Raw genomic sequence first — 16971 nt, forward strand, 5'->3', positions numbered from 1 at the left:
ACATAACTGGTCGCGCGCTAGCGCGACCGATACTTGTATATATCTATTCCCACAAAAACCGCGTAGCCACAGTATTGATTATATTATAATCAATACTGTGGCTATGCGGTTTTTGTGGGAACGATATACGCATTTATGATGATGACAATAAACGGAAAATTTGCCGTAAGTAAAGTACCGAAATAATAATCCTATGACCAGCATTCCCGGTCAGACTCCTGCGACACCGCGAGCACAGCATAACTTCAGCGTGTTATTTTATTTTTCATCTGCAAATTTCCCGAAACGTATGACAATTTCCCAACCACAAAATTATTAAACATTTTGAAGCACAGGTGGTTCATATCCGTCCGGTCTCTCAACGGCTACCCCTTCGGCGTTCGTGGTCACTGTGGCACCTTTGCCACCTTCTCCGTGCATTTCGAGCAGTTTGCTCACTGCAAAAGAAACAGATCAGCGCAATCCGAAAGAACACCCACTATTCCAACATAAGTCTACCTTCGTTTTATTATTCAACTTTTATATGCTAATATTAAGCACATATGGATACTGCCATATGATAATATATCAGTATTCAGTTTCAGTATACCCTTATTAAAATTACAATTAATAAACTGTCACAATCGCCGTATTACGCCAAAAAATTCGGTACAAATTTACAGATTTGTCATAAAGTCACTTGCTTGCTAATTTAGTTTTCTAGAAGTCACCGAACAGTCTAGCCCATGTGAATGCATAGAAAACTATCAATAGGATGCTTTCACTGTAGAATTATCATATTAATACTAATCAATCGCTTATAAAGCTTACATTCAAACTTGGGTTTCTTCATAACTTTGACTTTTCGCACATAAACATCGTGCAAAGGATAAACCGTCTGGCATGCTTTTTCAATATCCTTCGCGATGGAGTCTGGCAGAAGCTTGTTAACAACTTCCTTCAGATCGCTGGAGGAAATTTCTCGAGTCACGATGTTGATCATTCGCTTTCGAATCTCTTTGACCTAGCAAATTAAACATTTCCTATTAAAGCATCGCTCCGGTACGCTAAGAAGTAAGAACCCTTCAACAACCATTCCATGGGTAAAATGTCTGACAAGATTTTTAGGCTGTTTGCTAACTGCACAAACCTGCGAACTTTGCGCATAGCAAGTCTTTCGGAGCGTATTCTGGCGCTTCTTGGTAAACCCGATGACAAAGACGCGCAGCAAATATCCATCAGTGGTCTTAACATCGGTGTGGGCTTCGATCAATGTCTAAAGAGACAAACCATGCCGATTACAGTAGAGCCAGACCACGTAGCCAGACAGATGTGGGCACAATAGTAGTGACAATAGTGTGTGTGGTATTAACGATTAACTGGTAAGCGAAGCAAATTTTTTTCGGACCTGCCATTTTTTGACCATGGAGCGAATCTTGTCCGTAGATAAAGTCATTCCATGGAAATTTGTCAAGACATTCTTCCCACTGACATCCTCCGACATCAGCCGGAATTTACGGAATCCAATGTCGTCATTATGAATATCAGCTTGCGCGACCTCAAAAACGCGGTTCTTCAAACCTTCCGATGCGATCTCTGAAAACATTCATGACCCACTCCTTAGTAAGTTATCAAACGCACTCCCGTCATTTTGGACTCGTATGAACCGCGATAAAATGGATTTTGCACTTCAGCTCAGCTCAGTAATAATTTAAGAGCTAGTACTCCTTCAGCACCAGTACATTCACCTGACTCGAGGTGCCCGTAACAAAACTAATTCTAGAGACAAAAATCGGAGACTTACTAGTTCCCTGGGTTCTGTTGACAATAGTTTTTCCAATGGTTCTCGTATTGAACATCGAAGGGGCACGGATATCATACCAATCCTTTCGAGAGAAAGGATCAACACTGCAAACACACGAATTCATGAGTAACTGAAGAGCCATCCGTGACCAACCGGCTGCATACGCTCATCATGTTCGCGGCACTTACATCTTCTTTTTTCCACCTTTTTTGCCTCCCTTTGCCAAGCGCTTATTCTTTCCTACCGCCATGATTAAAATTCGAGGAATCAAGCGACTTCAAACTGGTAATCAAAACGGAGAACCAATGCAGGTAGAAATGTTGGAACCGCGCTCTCACTACACGATAAGAGTCCGTACATCGTATAAACCTGCACGCGCATACGGAGTCGTGCAGGGAACATTTCGGCTTCTGCATTCATATGAACGCTTTGAACCAGTCGCAGCGCTCATTGGTTGCCATTCGCAGGGTAAAAAATCGCAATCATGATTGGCACTTCTGCAATATGGTCCAACCCATTCCGATCAGTCTACCTCTCAAGGGTGTCAGTCACAATATTCTAAGATTTTTGAATACGAGTATTATTGACGTTGTTACAGAGTACACGTCGAATTCTGGAACGAATTTTTCCGAAATTTCATCAACAATAAAAACTTACAATTTCGCCGGTGTACAGTGCCAGTCTGCTAGAAACCCTTTAGAAAGAAAGTACGAACTAGAGATACCAGATCTCAACATTCAGATCAGAAATCCGGGACAGTCTGCCAAGCAACATTTTGTCTGGTACAAAGACATTTGCAAACACAAACATGACACTGATGAATTATTAATTCAGTAGCGTGACAGATTTTTCTCTCCATGCCAGCAGTAAAGCGCCAACAATTACAAAAAAAAGACTAACCCTGCAATTTGTATATTCCAGATTTCAAAAAAGTTTCTATATCGGCCTCAGTGGGATCTTCTACGTTTTTCGCCATCGTTGCAATGCAGTCCACAAACGCTCTTCGGTATTTCTTTATAAAATTTATCTGATCGATGGCAGTTTGCTGCAGCTCAACTAATGTAGGATTATCCAAATTGGGGGGAAGCTCGAAGTTAGCATCGAGAAGAGAGGTAGCTGTCTGCGGAAGATGCCGTGCGGTCCACAGAGCTTGCGCGGCAGTTTGTTTGAAGGTATCCTAATTCGGCAGATTCGAAAATGAACGCGCAGTTTCGCAATGATAGAACAAAAAATTCAGTCTATTTATTGCACGAATTTTCCCCAATTAATTTTACCAAGGTGGACAACTCCTGCAGCAGCGCATAAATTTCCGCATCAGGTTTAATGTCCAGCTCAGCCAACATTTTATCGTCTGCATCTGTGACACTGAAAACATGTAACTGTGATTACAAAGTCGACTACTTTTTCAAAAGGGTCAGAGCAACATCTGCTAGTGATACGGTACTGATACAGTACCTGTCGGACAATCTTCCACTACCCTCTCCGGCCATCAGACTTAAATTTGATAGGTAATTTTGCAGAAACACGGCATCCGCTTTGAATTGCGTCTATAAAATACAGTAAACTGGAATAGGGTAAAAATACTGTAATCTGCATACAACTGCCAGAAAGTCATAGACTGCACTACACAGACGCATAAATGCGAAAAAAAGCGAAGTGATAAAGCGAAGGATGGAAAACGCGCAGCGGGAAGCAGCAGACATCATAGAGTAGACTGCTTAGAATCAAACAAGTCTACAAACTGCCCATTTTCTCCAGATTGCTTAGCATCGCGGACGGTCCAATATTACTTAAATGCACGCGGGTGCACAAGCACAGCGTTATTAACCGGCGACAACTTGCTTTCATACGAATTACGAAAATAAAGTAAGAAATACCTTGAAAACCTTTACGAACAGCTTTAAGCAGCAGATTTACCCCAACGGCCGTTTCGTAGTTGTCAGATAAGGCTTTCATAGTGGTTTTGATGTTTCTGAACGAAGGTCCACCCGAGCTGGCCGAACCCGACGGAGTGAAAGTCAACGTGTTGGCAAGTGGTACAATCGGAATCGAAGCAACGGTAGAATTCGTGACCGCCGTCGCACCAGGGTAACCTCCATGGATAGCTTGAGACATCTGACCGGGACTTGTAAGATTTGAGCCGGCAGCTGCTAAGGAACTGGTAGTGCTACTTGGAAGATAACCAGGCGGCTGCTGCGTGTTGCCTGCCACCGGATGGCTATCGAAAAACGGCTGCGGGACGGTTGCGCTATTCGAACCAGGGTTCATTCCTTGAGGTCCCATTCCGCCGAACTGAGGACGATGCATTGCGGAACAATGCAATAATACAAATCAATAAAAACGAACTAGCAAAATCCAAGTAGAACAAGCATCGATGCGTCGACGCTAAAAGCAGCGCACCCTGCAAAACACAGAATGGTGATAACCGAAAAAGAAAACAGTAAGTTGTAAGTACACTTTAACAGGCTACTTAGCACAGCACTTACTTTTTTTAGCAGGCTTCACTCAAAGTAAATACGGCGAAGTATGATACTGAACTTACTAACTTATATAAAATGTGAAATGGTTCTAGCCTGTCCGAAAGCGTAAAACTGAAAATTAGTACTTAAGTAAGCTGTAAAGTGTAAGCTGTAAGAGATGCGGATAAGGACATGCGACTGCACTGCCAATGCGTTGAGCGCGCTGGTGTTCGTTACGACGTCGGCCAAGTGCAATGCGGGTGACGTCGACAAGGCATACTACCTCCGGATGTCGCAACATCGGCAATAGCTTTACTGTGTTTAACTACGCAGTTTGCAGTCTCATAGCTTATTTGAAGTTATTTCTGATTTTTTAATCGAAAATAATTACTTTTTAATATCTTTGTCATTTGATCTAACAGTAAGTCGACAATTCTAACTAGTGCCAAATTCAGTAGATTGCTAATGCTGTTCATTACGTACGTCAAAGTTTAATTTATAATTCACCGGAACATTCTACGAAATTCCAGTTTACAATTTTAAAGAATAAGCTCTTATACGCTCGTATTTTGGCTGGTAGTGCGTTTCAGTAATTTCGCGACGCCTTTGGATTTTTGTGGAATGTACCGGTGAATTATAAAATTGTGTGGCGAATTTTGTGGAATGCATCGGTGAATCACTTATAAAATTTTTAATGAGGCACCAGCATAAAAATGCACTTTCTGACTCCCCGTTTTTTAAAAAACTCCGTCAAAAAAATTTAAAATTTCCGTTTTCTTGCATTCACTCGGGTGAAATTTTCGCTACGCCAAAGACTTTGCCGCAGTTTTTTTCATCATTTTTTTGCATTGAATTGTAGGTCAAAAATAAACACTTCGAAGTAGGCAGATGCCGGCTTCCAGAGTACTGTAACTAAAATGTTTTTTCACTTACAATAATAAAAGCATACAGTCTAAAATTCTCCAGTAATACCAATAGTACCAAAAAATAATACTTCGTAAGTTACACGTACATACTTACCGGGGATATAATTTTTAAAGAAATGGGCTCGCAACATCAGGCGGCTAAACGTATTAAGGTTATTTTTTATTTGCCAGTTACCATTGATCAGGTGCTGGCCGAAAGCCGACTACTGTACTCTGTAGCACTCGTGCAAGTCTGTAGTTTGCATCTATAAAGTTATTTTATATAATTCCACATATAATGTTACACATATAATACCAGATGTGGTGTTAGTATATCTGCGTAATATAACGCAAGTGAGATAAAAATTAATACTGCAACAGCAACACATTTAATTTTGAATAAAAAAGTTATAAATAGCCGCAGGATAAAATTATGATTCTGGTTAACCGTTAACAGGAGTCACAAGCACACCAGCACTATGCGCTAAATGATTATTTTCAGAAAAGTTATGAATTCTTTTGTGGTGGACAGTAATTATCGGCATTTGGAGACACCGTGGTGCACAACAATGCCGCACGACTAGGACTAAATACGAACTAATGACTCATTGCCGTTGTGTATTTTTTTACACGAGTATTTTTAATTTTACATTTTACTTTGGTCTGCCATAAATGATAAATTCATGCCTTAAACGAACGGTCTGTTTGCCGTCCCTCCAAATGTTTTGGTGTATATACGAGAAAAAAAAGGTTATCGTAGCGCACAAGTGCTTATACTTATTTATCATTATTGTATGATCTGTAAGTGTTTAATTACAGTGCAATCAGCTCCAATACCTGTAAAATGCAATTTTTTTTAATTCTCAAAATCTGTAACATACGTAAACTGTAATTATATAACGAGAAATTCACTATTAACTTACTGCATGCGTGAGTATTGATTGTTAGACCTCAGCATTATAACCTGGTTCATAAGCACTCTAAACAACAGCAAAAGTTTTGTTTGAATAATTTAGCATAGTACGATCGAAAGTACAGTGCGGGCTCTGAATGTGCACTAATTATTGTAATATTTTTAAGATTTTACAAAATTTATGAATACAAAATCAAATCGACAAATTTTCAAAGTGAACTATTGAAATCAACAGCAGCGTAGAATTAAACTTTGATGTACAAGTGCATAGTGAACAGCATTAGCAATTTACTGAATTTAGCAGTAGTTGGAATTATCGACTTATTGTTACCTCAAATGACAAAGATATTAAAAATTAATTATTTTCGATTAAAAAATCAGAAATAAGTTATGAGACTGCAAACTGCATAGTTAAACACAGTAAAGCTACTGCCGGTGTTGCGACATCTGGAGGTAGTATGCCTTGTCGACGTCACCCCCACTGCACTTGGCCGACGTCGCAACGAACACCAGCGCGCTCAACGCATTGGCAGTGCAGTCGCATGTCCTTATCCGCATCTCTGTAAGTTTTGAAGTTGATCTTCGTTTGGATTTTTAAATTTCACTGATTGAAAAGAACTGTGGAGCCTTTGAAGTTGGACTTCCAGTTCCAGGCCTGTCTAAAAAATCATTCAACAGGCCCGCCTGGCGGTCCGTCATGTAGAACAGAATACAACAAACTACCGCCTGCGGACGGTGATGCGATCAGGTCCCGAGGTAGTCAGATTAAAATACGCTTCGACTTCCGAGTCATTTTTGGTTTTGGTGTTTCATTTTATTGTTTTAACTGGAATGTTGTATTAACTATTAACTTGTGTACTGTACTTGTATTTCGTACAATAATGAAAGAACCCACGAACCCAAACAGCTGAAATGAGCAACCTTCCAGTGATCTTGTGATTATTTGGTGGATGACAATACTGTCAATACACAAATAATATCCGGGCTGGAGATTGTTGGAAACTGGTAAGCAGTAAGCCGTAAGCGTAAGCTGATAAAAATTTTAGGATGGCGATGAATGTTTTTAATGAACAAATGCTTGTACAATACTTAACTTCAGAGTCTTGCCCAACATTATTCTTATCTTTTAGTAGCTTTTCATCGTAATGGATTCTAATGGTGCGGCTCACCAGGAGGTGAGTGGGGACCAGATCGCCGAAAACCGTAGTGGAGCGGAAAAAGCAGGTATTGGCTGGTTGTCACGTTAGCACTATGATCAGTATGATGCATTACAGTAAATTACGAATTTACGATGATGTTAATGTTATTATTGTTGCAACTCTAAATTCTGAAAGGCTACGCTACTGTAAATCGCTGCACGATGCTGTTGTAACTCACCATCAGTAGCCTGAAGTTGTTTATTTGGAGCCCCACATTGTTCGTGGTTCGTTGATCTTCCTTTTTAAAATTAACAGTATTACATGCCATGGGATTGCCAACGGGAATAGATCCCGAAAACCTCCAAGGGGAAGATCCTGTATCTACAGCCAGCACGGTCGAACTGAAAGTTACTCATAATAAACAGCTGATGAGCGTAACCATTGCTCTGGATCAGACCGTCAAAAACCTAAAGGAGATGTTGGCCGTCCTAACCGGAATTCCTGCCGATAAGCAGAAATTAATGTGGAGTAAAGGCCCTTGTCCAGACGATAAGGTAGTTTATCTTGATTTCTGCTGCGAATGAAAGTCCTGTTTCTCGAATGTCATGTGAACAGTTTTGACCACGTTTGATAAATCGTAGACGATAGAAGAACTTGGTGCCAAGAATGGATCGAAATTTATGATGGTCGGCTCGTCTGAGAAGGAAATCAGTAATGTCCAATCGAAGCCAGATCTGTCGACGCTCAACGCCTTGCAGCAGAGTAGCGACAAGCCCGAGAAACTTTGCGAGCAGACCATGCACCGAAAAGTGATCGATAAAGGAATGCCGTCCGATGTGATGCCGGGAATTCTGAACGAACGCGAAGCGTTGCCACCATTTCCCCTATCAGGAATGCTTAACAAACGAGGCAGTTCGGTACGGTTGACTTTCAAGTTGGAGATGGATCAAGTATGGATTGGCACCAAAGAGAGAACAGAAAAAGTGCAGATTGGATCTATTCGAAATGTGATAAGTGAACCCATCGTTGGACATGAAGAGTATCACTGTACGAATTAACTTAATGGTTTAAGCAAAGTATTTTCAGCTGTTTAATTCGCTTGCTTTGTTTGTTTCACAGTGCTTGCTCTGCAAATGGGTCCAACGGAAGCTTCCCGTTATTGGTAAGAAAGAAGTAAACGGTATTAAAATCTATCGTTAATTTTGCCCAGAGTAGGAGTGGAAGTGTGTCGATTCTGAAGTTTTCGACATCGCTTCATTTACTTACTGACATATTAGCAATTAGACAGTACGTTCTTTTTGACTATCATGTCGTAAAATGGCTTTGCGCTGAATTTTTTTTCTTTGTTGACTATGTGTGCTTATCTTTTATTGATAGGTTGTACTGGGTTCCTGCACAATATGTGGATGCGATCAAGGAAATATTTTCTCAGTTTGATTTATCAGCTGATTAATACTAAGTCCTTATCTGCGATTACTTGGATCGAAACCCAACTCACGACTTTCTGTTAATAATGTTCTGACAGTATAGTTTGAGTTCAAAATGATTGGAAAAAGGTTAATAGCATTTAACGCCCAAGCGTTAAATGAGATTAACGCAGAGCGAGCGAGTGTGTCTAGGCAACACCGGAAGCTCCCTTCAGCGTGCTCCACGGACATGTTGTCATTCACAAACTCATTATTTCGCGACCAGAAAAAAATGCAGAAAAAAAGCTTTTCGTGAACGCAGAAACTTTTGTGTACATCCCACCCGTCGCTTATCACCCGCACAGCAGATGGTCTTCCAAATGCCTTAGAATCAAGAAAAGGTCGAATTCTGTATTCCTGCTCGACGGACGCTTGTACCTTGCCACGCCCATCTCACAGCCTACTGAAAATTCCGTTTCGCTTAACATCACACCGTAGCCGAGAAACTGCGAACCAGGATGGCGCAGATGCCGTGGATCCAGCACCACCGTCTCCCGCGACCATATCAGAACATTATACCAAGCGTTTGTACACATTATGAAAAAATTTTTGGTATTCTGTAATAAAATGTCTGGAGTTTCTAATACCATACAATATGTGGATGCGATCAAGGAAATATTTTCTCAGTTTGATTTATCAGCTGATTAATACTAAGTCCTTATCTGCGATTACTTGGATCGAAACCCAACTCACGACTTTCTGTACATAATGTTCTGACAGTATACCAAGTATTATACCAAGCGTATTATACCAAGCGTTTGTACACATTATGAAAAAATTTTTGGTATTCTGTAATAAAATGTCTGGAGTTTCTAATACCTTACTTAGCATAAAAACTGCTTAATATTAACTTGACAAAATATTGCCTTTACTGACAGTTGGGCACGTACCTAATTAATTATTTCACCGTACTGTTTCCGTATTAATTTATACGAGTACCATAAGTTGAAACTGTACTATTTACACAGTTTCTAAACAAATCACCCGAAAACTATTGTACCTGATAACTATCACAGTTCTCTTCGCACAGCTTGCTAAAAATTAATATTATCAAAGTTCGATACCATGAGGTTTAAGATTGTCTAATTAACCGAATATTTCTGAACATTAAGTATAATTATTAAATTATATATACATAAGGTTTTCAACTTTGCATACGTACTCAGTTCTTATCATAATAATAATTAATGTTTGTTTGCTTGCATAACGCTAATTTGTAACAATATTATAATGCAATTAGTACTTGTAAGTTGTACGTGATCTCTCATGATCATTATTCGTACTGCAATAATATGTAGCCAGTGCAGGCAGATCATTCGCATTTGTTTTGCATGTTTTTACATGCGATTTCGGGATCACATTACACCACCTGGGATTTCAAAACCAACGCGCTGCCACGCCATGTCCCGTAGCCTTTGGCCATTCTACTGCTGTATATTGCGGTTCCTACCATTCCGTGCAACCCTCCGCAATGCGAAAACCATTTCCTGTCGCCCATTCCTCACTGCCCCACATCAGCTGAAATTTTTCTGCACACTGTTTGTGCCCAACCTCTTTCCATTCCTTTCCACTGAGTTTTAGTCTCTTCATCTGTTTAATTTCGCAATTTCCTGTAACTTTCGACTACATTCCTGTATGCCGTATTGCAGATCTGTTTCGCTTTTCTTTCCCTGTTCTCTCTGTCTTCCGCGCGCGGTTGGGGCTGCCTGTCGGTTTGGGGTGTCCGGCGCGGCTCGTATCATACACCTGGTGACCGGCGACCGCCCTTCAGTGCGTCGTCTGGACATCACCCAGGCTGACCATGATCACTTGCCCCGGCATCCACAAGCGGCAACAAATGATCGCGAGCGAGCTCGACAAGCGTTAATAGCATTTAACGCCCAAGCGTTAAATGAGATTAACGCAGAGCGAGCGAGTGTGTCTAGCAACACCGGAAGCTCCTTCAGCGTGCTCCACGGACATGTTGTCATTCACAAACTCATTATTTCGCGACCAGAAAAATGCAGCCCTCCCTCCCGCTGCTTTTCACGCACAGCAGATGCGTTATCATCATGTTCATACGTACAGCAGATGCGTCCTCATATTTATACGACATACGCACAGCAGATGCGTCCTCAAACTTCTCATGTTCATACGCACAGCAGATGCGTCTTACCGTATACCCGCATAGCGGATGCTTGTTTTTTCGTTATTCTTCCTTGATTCTGTGTTCATTTGCCATTGATTCTGTGAATTTGTTCATTTATGGTGATTAAAGGGTGTCCGGCGCGGCTCGTATCATACACCTGGTGACCGGCGACCGCCCTTCAGTGCGTCGTCTGGACATCACCCAGGCTGACCATGATCACTTGCCCCGGCATCCACAAGCGGCAACAAATGATCGCGAGCGAGCTCGACAAGCGTTAATAATGACATTACTGATTTCGGGCCTGTGGTCCGGTGTACCACAGTGTACTTCTTATTGTTTATGACTCTTAACTGTGACATCGTTCACGTAAGAAGGTTTTTTGATAGCGAAAGCGAGCCGTGTACATACACTGTACAGTACTCGTACAGATTCTTCAGATATTACAGTATGCTGGACGATTATGTTTCGATTTACTGAAAGTGAGAAACCAGAAATGTAGATAGTAGTAATAAAACTGTTGAAGTAACTAAATTTTCGCTGTTTTATTATTTTGATTTAACTGGACGTTGAGTTAACGAAGTGCGAAATGTAAAAAGACAAACTCGCATGATTTTTCTTACTAGTAATAATCCAGTAGTCAACACACTTCGAACTTCATCTGTAGAAGTACGAGTATTCTTAAAACCAAACTAATTGAATTCTAACAGCATGGATACAACTAGAATTACAATAAACAAATAAGGTGATCAGATAAACTTCGTTCGGTGGTGAATAACTTCGTTCACAACCTTTCGTACCACCCTTCACTCCGTTCAGTAAGTTCTGACAATACTTTTTATTCTGTGCAGTGTGCACAACATTTTCCGGCAGTGCCTTTAATTCGTTAATGTTTACTGGCGAGTGCGAAACAGATACGTCATTACGTATTATATTACTCGTATTACGTATTATAGAAGAGTGAAAAGTGAACTGATTGTTAGTGAAAAGTAGTGAGAAGGTCGTCAACCGAGTGAAAGGCTGTGAGGGTGAACGTAGTGGTGACCAAAAATAATCCTGCCTAATCATAATGAACTTAAAGAAAATATCGAAATTTGAGAGGGTAAATAATAAATGCAGATACTGTAGTAATATATTAAAGAAGCAACACCAGCAACACTAACTGAAAAGTAATTAAAGCACATAAAGTTTAAGCTACAATATCCAAAATTTCTTTAATAAAATGGCGTGCTATTAATATCTGAAGTATTTCTAAAAATACTTACTACAATTATTTGTACTGTTACTTTAGCACTCTCGAAAATACCATATCAACGCAATTATTATAATCCTCGTAACAACTCTGGTGCAATAACAAAACATTTACCGATTCATGCTCCCGAATGCTCATGCCAAATGCGCCGCATGTAAACCTGACAACTTTGAGAAGCGAGTTTCCAAATTAAAATATCCGCGTAAACTACGCACAAAAAAAGCTGTACGAGATTAAGCATTTCTACTGTTTAATCGCTTAATAATGAAACGTAAAAACTAAAAATCCACTGCGACCTTTAACCAAAAGCCACCAATATTACATTTCTTACAATTAGTGGAAATGCTGCAAGCCAAATAGCGATTAGGCATACCACCAAACAAAGTGAAGTTACTTTAACATCTTTGTAGTAAATCCCGAGTTCCATTCGAACTTGCAGATGTACGTTCATCAACAACTCATTTCAACGTATCCGAGAATCGTGGTGATACAGTCACGTCCAATGCAGATGTTAATGTCCATATACAGATTCGTCTGATACAGCGATGTACAGAAAGCCATCCTAAAAAACATGGCAACCACTGATGACTGATCACAAAAATTAGTTACATCACAGAAACTACGAATCCTGTGTAAGCTAGCAAACGTTATCGCATAGAAGTATTCACAGCGTTGCGCTGTTGAGCAGTCCGGATGAATGTATATAAGTCAGAACACCGTTTAAACGGTTGGTCGTTAATAAGATGTTATGCGAAAGTTTATGCAGTGCTGCAATTACGTAATCCAAACGTTCAGCAAGTTATGATTACCTTATGAATAAAACTGTCAATCAAGCTTTGAAGCGAATGGTCTTACAATACTTGCCAGTGCAGTTAAATTTTAACGAGCATTAATCAAGACTGTTGTCGTTCAATTCATGGAAAAACAGCAGCAACATCAACTTTAAGAAAAGGCAAAGCTCAAATAAGAATCGAAAGAAACATTAAATAACAATAACAATCCTAATGAACATAAATTCATCAGTCTCTTTATGCTTACCTCATCATGGTGTTCCTCATACAAGGAACCCATTGTGGCAGAGCTCGGTGGTATCACATTATTCACGAAGAAGAAGAGAGCTTCTTCCGGTCGGAGCTGCAAAACGAAAACTACTTCACAACGTACGTACTAGTACAACATTTGAAAAATACTTAAATGCACGATCAGTGTTAAATTTTTGGAACGTCGGCCACTCATAACAAGTACTTCCACAAATTACTGCGGACAGTCACACTTACATACAATGATACAGCACAAAAATTATTAGTATGGTACTACGAAAAAATCAAAAACACTTCTGACGCAAAAAAACAACGGCGGTAGCTAACACTAATATTAATAAAACACCAAACCAAATAAAACATCACTACCAACACGTAAAAAACGAGAGTTGCTAGTGGTTGAACCCTTAAACATTTTCTTCCCTGTAATAACATGCTACTGTCTATGGCCATCCGTACAGTAAATCGTAACCAGGAGGCTGATTTACGAGGGAAAGCGCTGAGCAATGTTGTAAGTACTTGATACTAATAAACGATTATTTTTTACAGTGCTACCCGATTCCTACCTGGATGCGCTTGCGCACAAGGAAGTAAAATTGTCCCACGGTTAAATCACTAGGAACTAGGAACTTTGACTTTTCGAGGTCCGCAAATCGCGCTTTGGGAGATTTTTCGACGATCACAGGGATTCGATCAGGATATTTTCTGCGCATCTTTTCCGCTTCAGCCTTTCGCTTTTCAAATGAATGATTTTCCTTGTACTGCCAGCGCATTCTCTATCAAAGATATAGAATAATTACAGAACTTGACAAATTCTAGCAAACTCGAGAATTTAATATACTTAATTATAAAATACATGTTGTACGATTTATCACAACAAGCAATTAAAGTTCAATAAGATACTGTACTTTCGGAAAAAGAATACGGTGGCTGCTGCGACTTAAATTTCGTCTCTTTGTCTACTCACCTGTAAACAAAGTGGGAAATACTTCAAAAAGCAAAGGGAATATTTTTAGGGATTTTTTAGCACTGTTGCGAAAACGTATTACTTTTAAACTATTAGTATTGGATTTTAATATCGTTTATGATCGGTAGTGACAGGATTATATGACTGTGCCAGAACTACGAAAGAAAAAAGGAAAAATGACAACATCGAAAGCGTGTTGTTGCTGGGGCGAAAGTGGTCAGATGACTTCGATGATCAGGCAAGCGGATCAGTAATAAAGTAACGCCCCAGTAAGCCAAATTTTTATTTCACAATCAAATGTTAGCGAAAGACATGATCATTTGTGTGCCAATAGAAAAGAATCTCCCCCAGGAACAGCTGCGCCTTAGAGCATGTGCATATGCGCCTGTGAGCCGCGCCGTGCAGTGTTCATTTTCCAGAAAAATCGCAGCTGCGCAGTGTGCAGGGGTGCAATACAAGTCCGAAGTTCTTTTTCACATTTTTTACTTCAAAACTTAAAATAATTTGAATAAAATTTTTAAAATTAATTAGAGGCTTTAGAGCCGTACTTACTGTTTGCTCTGAATAACTTAGTATAAAAGTTAAAACCGGTCCTGGGACAAAAACTTCGAAAATTTACAAAAATTCGCTTGCCTTGCCTTGAGAGTTGAGAACTCCAAGATTTGAAATTTTCATTTTCCGACTTCGAGTGAACTCAGTGAAGATTTTATATTTTTATGATTGTCATTTGTCAGGTTTGGCGATTGTCGATCGGCGATCCAGTTTTTGAGATATTAAAACATACTGTCAGAGTGACGACGACGTTGTGAGGATAATTTTCTACTCTATCTTTGTGATTTGAGTTGTGATAACTATGGCGAAGTGGGGTGAGGGTGATCCGCGTTGGATTGTGGAAGAGAGACCGGACGCCACAAACGTTAACAACTGGCACTGGTAAGAATTGGAACATGAATGACACCGTTACGGGCGTTACTGCCTATTTATGTCATTGTGGATTCCACATAGTCATAAATTGAGGAACCTCGATGAACTAAGAAAGGAGACTAAGCGGTTTTAAACGGCTTGTTACTTGTATCGCTTCGTATGGTCCGATGCAGCCAGCAAGAAACTGTTACACAAGGTGACAAGGGGGAAGTACCTTGCGATGGTGGCTCGAACTGCTGGAGGATACTTTAAAATTTAAATATTGCGAAGTTTTACAGCTCGTCTTAGCGACGACAAAAAGTATCTAACTAATGAAAAATAAATTTTCTAGGACCGAGAAAAACGCAACGGAATGGAGCAAACAGCGTATGAAAGAGTTGTTCGACAAACTGGTAATTGACGACGAGAAAACCGGTCGCTGCGAAATAACATCAGTCTCTGAAATGACTGGAGAAGCGTACCTCAACAACCGCAAATCGAAGCTGATAGTGTTTTACGAATGGCAGCTAGAACTGGAATGGAAAGGTAAGTCGAAGCAGCTGCTGTTGTGTCTGGAATTTTTCTTGACAAGAGCCGGTCTGACACGTGCGGATGCGAACAGGAAACGTTGCGGGGAAAGATTCTGCCCACGAAGGGAAAGTTAAAATTCCGAATTTCAGTGAGGAGTATTCGGTAAAGGAAGTCGATGTGGAAATATCTGTGAAGGGTTCTTCGACCGCCGATGAGCAGCTGAAGTTGATGATGAAAACCAAAGGAACACCATTGATAAAAAAGAAGCTGGAGCTTTACTTGAAAGAACTGCGAGAAGGTATGGGTGTGTCACCGTATCTTCCCGTTTTTCTGTCTTGAGGTTTCGACTTTGATGTATGGATATAGTATTTATGTATATATTATGCATCCTTTTTTGTAGAATACAGTAAAGACGTGATTCTCCCTACGAAAGGAACCGAAAAGCCCAACTCTGCGCCGGTTGTTGCCAGCTCAGTGGTAGCCAAAGCGGGAGGAGATGAGTGCAAGAAGCCGGTCGGTGTTAAAATTTCTACAGAAGATTTGGAATTAACTGAAGAATTCCACTGCACTGCGGATGACATGTACAAAGCGTTAACTGTGCCTGAAATGGTTTTCGCATTTACGCGTTCGTCGGGAGGAATTTTTGAGCCAGACAAAGGTGGAAAATTCAGTTTGTTCAATGGACACGTGACCGGGGAAAATATTGATCTCGTAAGAGTTGTGCATCTTAAAACCGTTTTCGCCCTGTTTTCAACGCAAATTGGCATGTAGAAAGCTGCTTCCCGTCGAAGCATCCTTTTGCTTGGTCTGTTTTCTAAGAGGCTTTTTTTCACATTTTTAGGTTAAAAATGAAAAGGTTGTTCAGACGTGGCGATTCAGATCGTGGCCGGATGCTCATTTTTCGATAGTTACGATTAATATCAAGCAGAACGACAGTGGCACAACTGTGCAGCTTAGGCAAACCGGTATTCCGTCGAACGATTTCGTCCGCACCAAAGAAGGTTGGAAAAATTATTACTGGGATAGTCTCAGGGCTACTTTCGGTTTCGGGGCTTTGTTGACCTGAAATACTTCTCAAATGTTTTGATATTTCTCTTGACACAGCGTTTGATCATGGAATTTTTAGTCGTTTCCAGTTCGCTGTTGCATTTGCCTGTTTGAATTGAAATGTTATGTTATAAAATCACTTCGCAGTTCACGATATCGTATTTACAACAAAAGTTTTATATTGAGTTATGAACAAACTACCGTTGTTGGCTGCATGAGTTTACATTGCATATTAGAACACTTCACTCTGATGCGGTTGGTATTTACTGTTTAACATTAATGAATCCCAGAACTGGAATAGTTTTAATATTGGTGTTGCAATTTCTACGAAATCGTGCAGAATCAATATGTTCACTGGAACAGTCCAGCAGGTCCGCACAAATGCATGTACGTGCAAGCGGTGCAACGTGCAGTACGTCTCCACTACCTACAAGTTAAAAT

At 40.2% G+C, this 16971-nt stretch overlaps 5 protein-coding genes across 6 annotated transcripts; 2 read left to right on the top strand and 3 right to left on the bottom strand.

Annotated features, from left to right (window-relative positions):
• Positions 1-244: 244 nt before the first annotated feature.
• LOC129602699 (40S ribosomal protein S3a-like) lies at positions 245-2152 on the bottom strand. The gene is made up of 6 exons (XM_055501804.1): positions 1972-2152; positions 1784-1887; positions 1388-1575; positions 1130-1255; positions 811-1003; positions 245-437 (listed from the first exon to the last, which is right to left on the bottom strand). The coding sequence occupies exons 1-6, from the start codon at positions 2031-2033 to the stop codon at positions 316-318; spliced, it is 795 nt and encodes a 264-aa protein (XP_055357779.1). The 5' UTR covers positions 2034-2152; the 3' UTR covers positions 245-315.
• Positions 2153-2464: 312 nt separating this feature from the next.
• Positions 2465-4433, bottom strand: LOC129602749 (uncharacterized). Its single transcript, XM_055501884.1, has 5 exons — positions 4270-4433; positions 3701-4184; positions 3239-3330; positions 3058-3148; positions 2465-2960 (listed from the first exon to the last, which is right to left on the bottom strand). The coding sequence occupies exons 2-5, from the start codon at positions 4088-4090 to the stop codon at positions 2679-2681; spliced, it is 855 nt and encodes a 284-aa protein (XP_055357859.1). The 5' UTR covers positions 4091-4184; positions 4270-4433; the 3' UTR covers positions 2465-2678.
• A 2426-nt stretch (positions 4434-6859) lies between these two features.
• LOC129602270 (ubiquitin domain-containing protein UBFD1-like) lies at positions 6860-9979 on the top strand. Of its 2 annotated transcripts, none has more exons than XM_055501269.1 (6): positions 6860-7065; positions 7191-7284; positions 7515-7753; positions 7841-8246; positions 8319-8361; positions 8577-9979. In XM_055501269.1, exons 2-6 carry the CDS (start codon positions 7206-7208, stop codon positions 8650-8652), a joined length of 843 nt encoding a protein of 280 aa, XP_055357244.1. In that variant the 5' UTR covers positions 6860-7065; positions 7191-7205; the 3' UTR covers positions 8653-9979. The 2 variants fall into 2 exon arrangements, with proteins under 2 accessions (XP_055357244.1, XP_055357253.1); XM_055501278.1 differs by having other exon boundaries at positions 7194-7284.
• A 2116-nt stretch (positions 9980-12095) lies between these two features.
• Positions 12096-14232, bottom strand: LOC129602287 (gamma-aminobutyric acid receptor-associated protein-like). The gene is made up of 4 exons (XM_055501287.1): positions 14050-14232; positions 13649-13858; positions 13081-13176; positions 12096-12604 (listed from the first exon to the last, which is right to left on the bottom strand). Exons 2-4 carry the CDS (start codon positions 13853-13855, stop codon positions 12554-12556), a joined length of 354 nt encoding a protein of 117 aa, XP_055357262.1. The 5' UTR covers positions 13856-13858; positions 14050-14232; the 3' UTR covers positions 12096-12553.
• Positions 14233-14515: 283 nt separating this feature from the next.
• On the top strand, positions 14516-16715 carry LOC129602656 (activator of 90 kDa heat shock protein ATPase homolog 1-like). The gene is made up of 5 exons (XM_055501739.1): positions 14516-14982; positions 15305-15498; positions 15575-15781; positions 15884-16194; positions 16325-16715. The coding sequence occupies exons 1-5, from the start codon at positions 14903-14905 to the stop codon at positions 16547-16549; spliced, it is 1017 nt and encodes a 338-aa protein (XP_055357714.1). The 5' UTR covers positions 14516-14902; the 3' UTR covers positions 16550-16715.
• The last annotated feature ends 256 nt before the right edge of the window (positions 16716-16971 follow it).

Source organism: Paramacrobiotus metropolitanus, unplaced genomic scaffold (genome assembly GCF_019649055.1).
Source record: "Paramacrobiotus metropolitanus isolate TYO unplaced genomic scaffold, Prichtersi_v1.0 Parri_scaffold0000004, whole genome shotgun sequence".
NCBI classification, from domain to species: domain Eukaryota; kingdom Metazoa; phylum Tardigrada; class Eutardigrada; order Parachela; family Macrobiotidae; genus Paramacrobiotus; species Paramacrobiotus metropolitanus.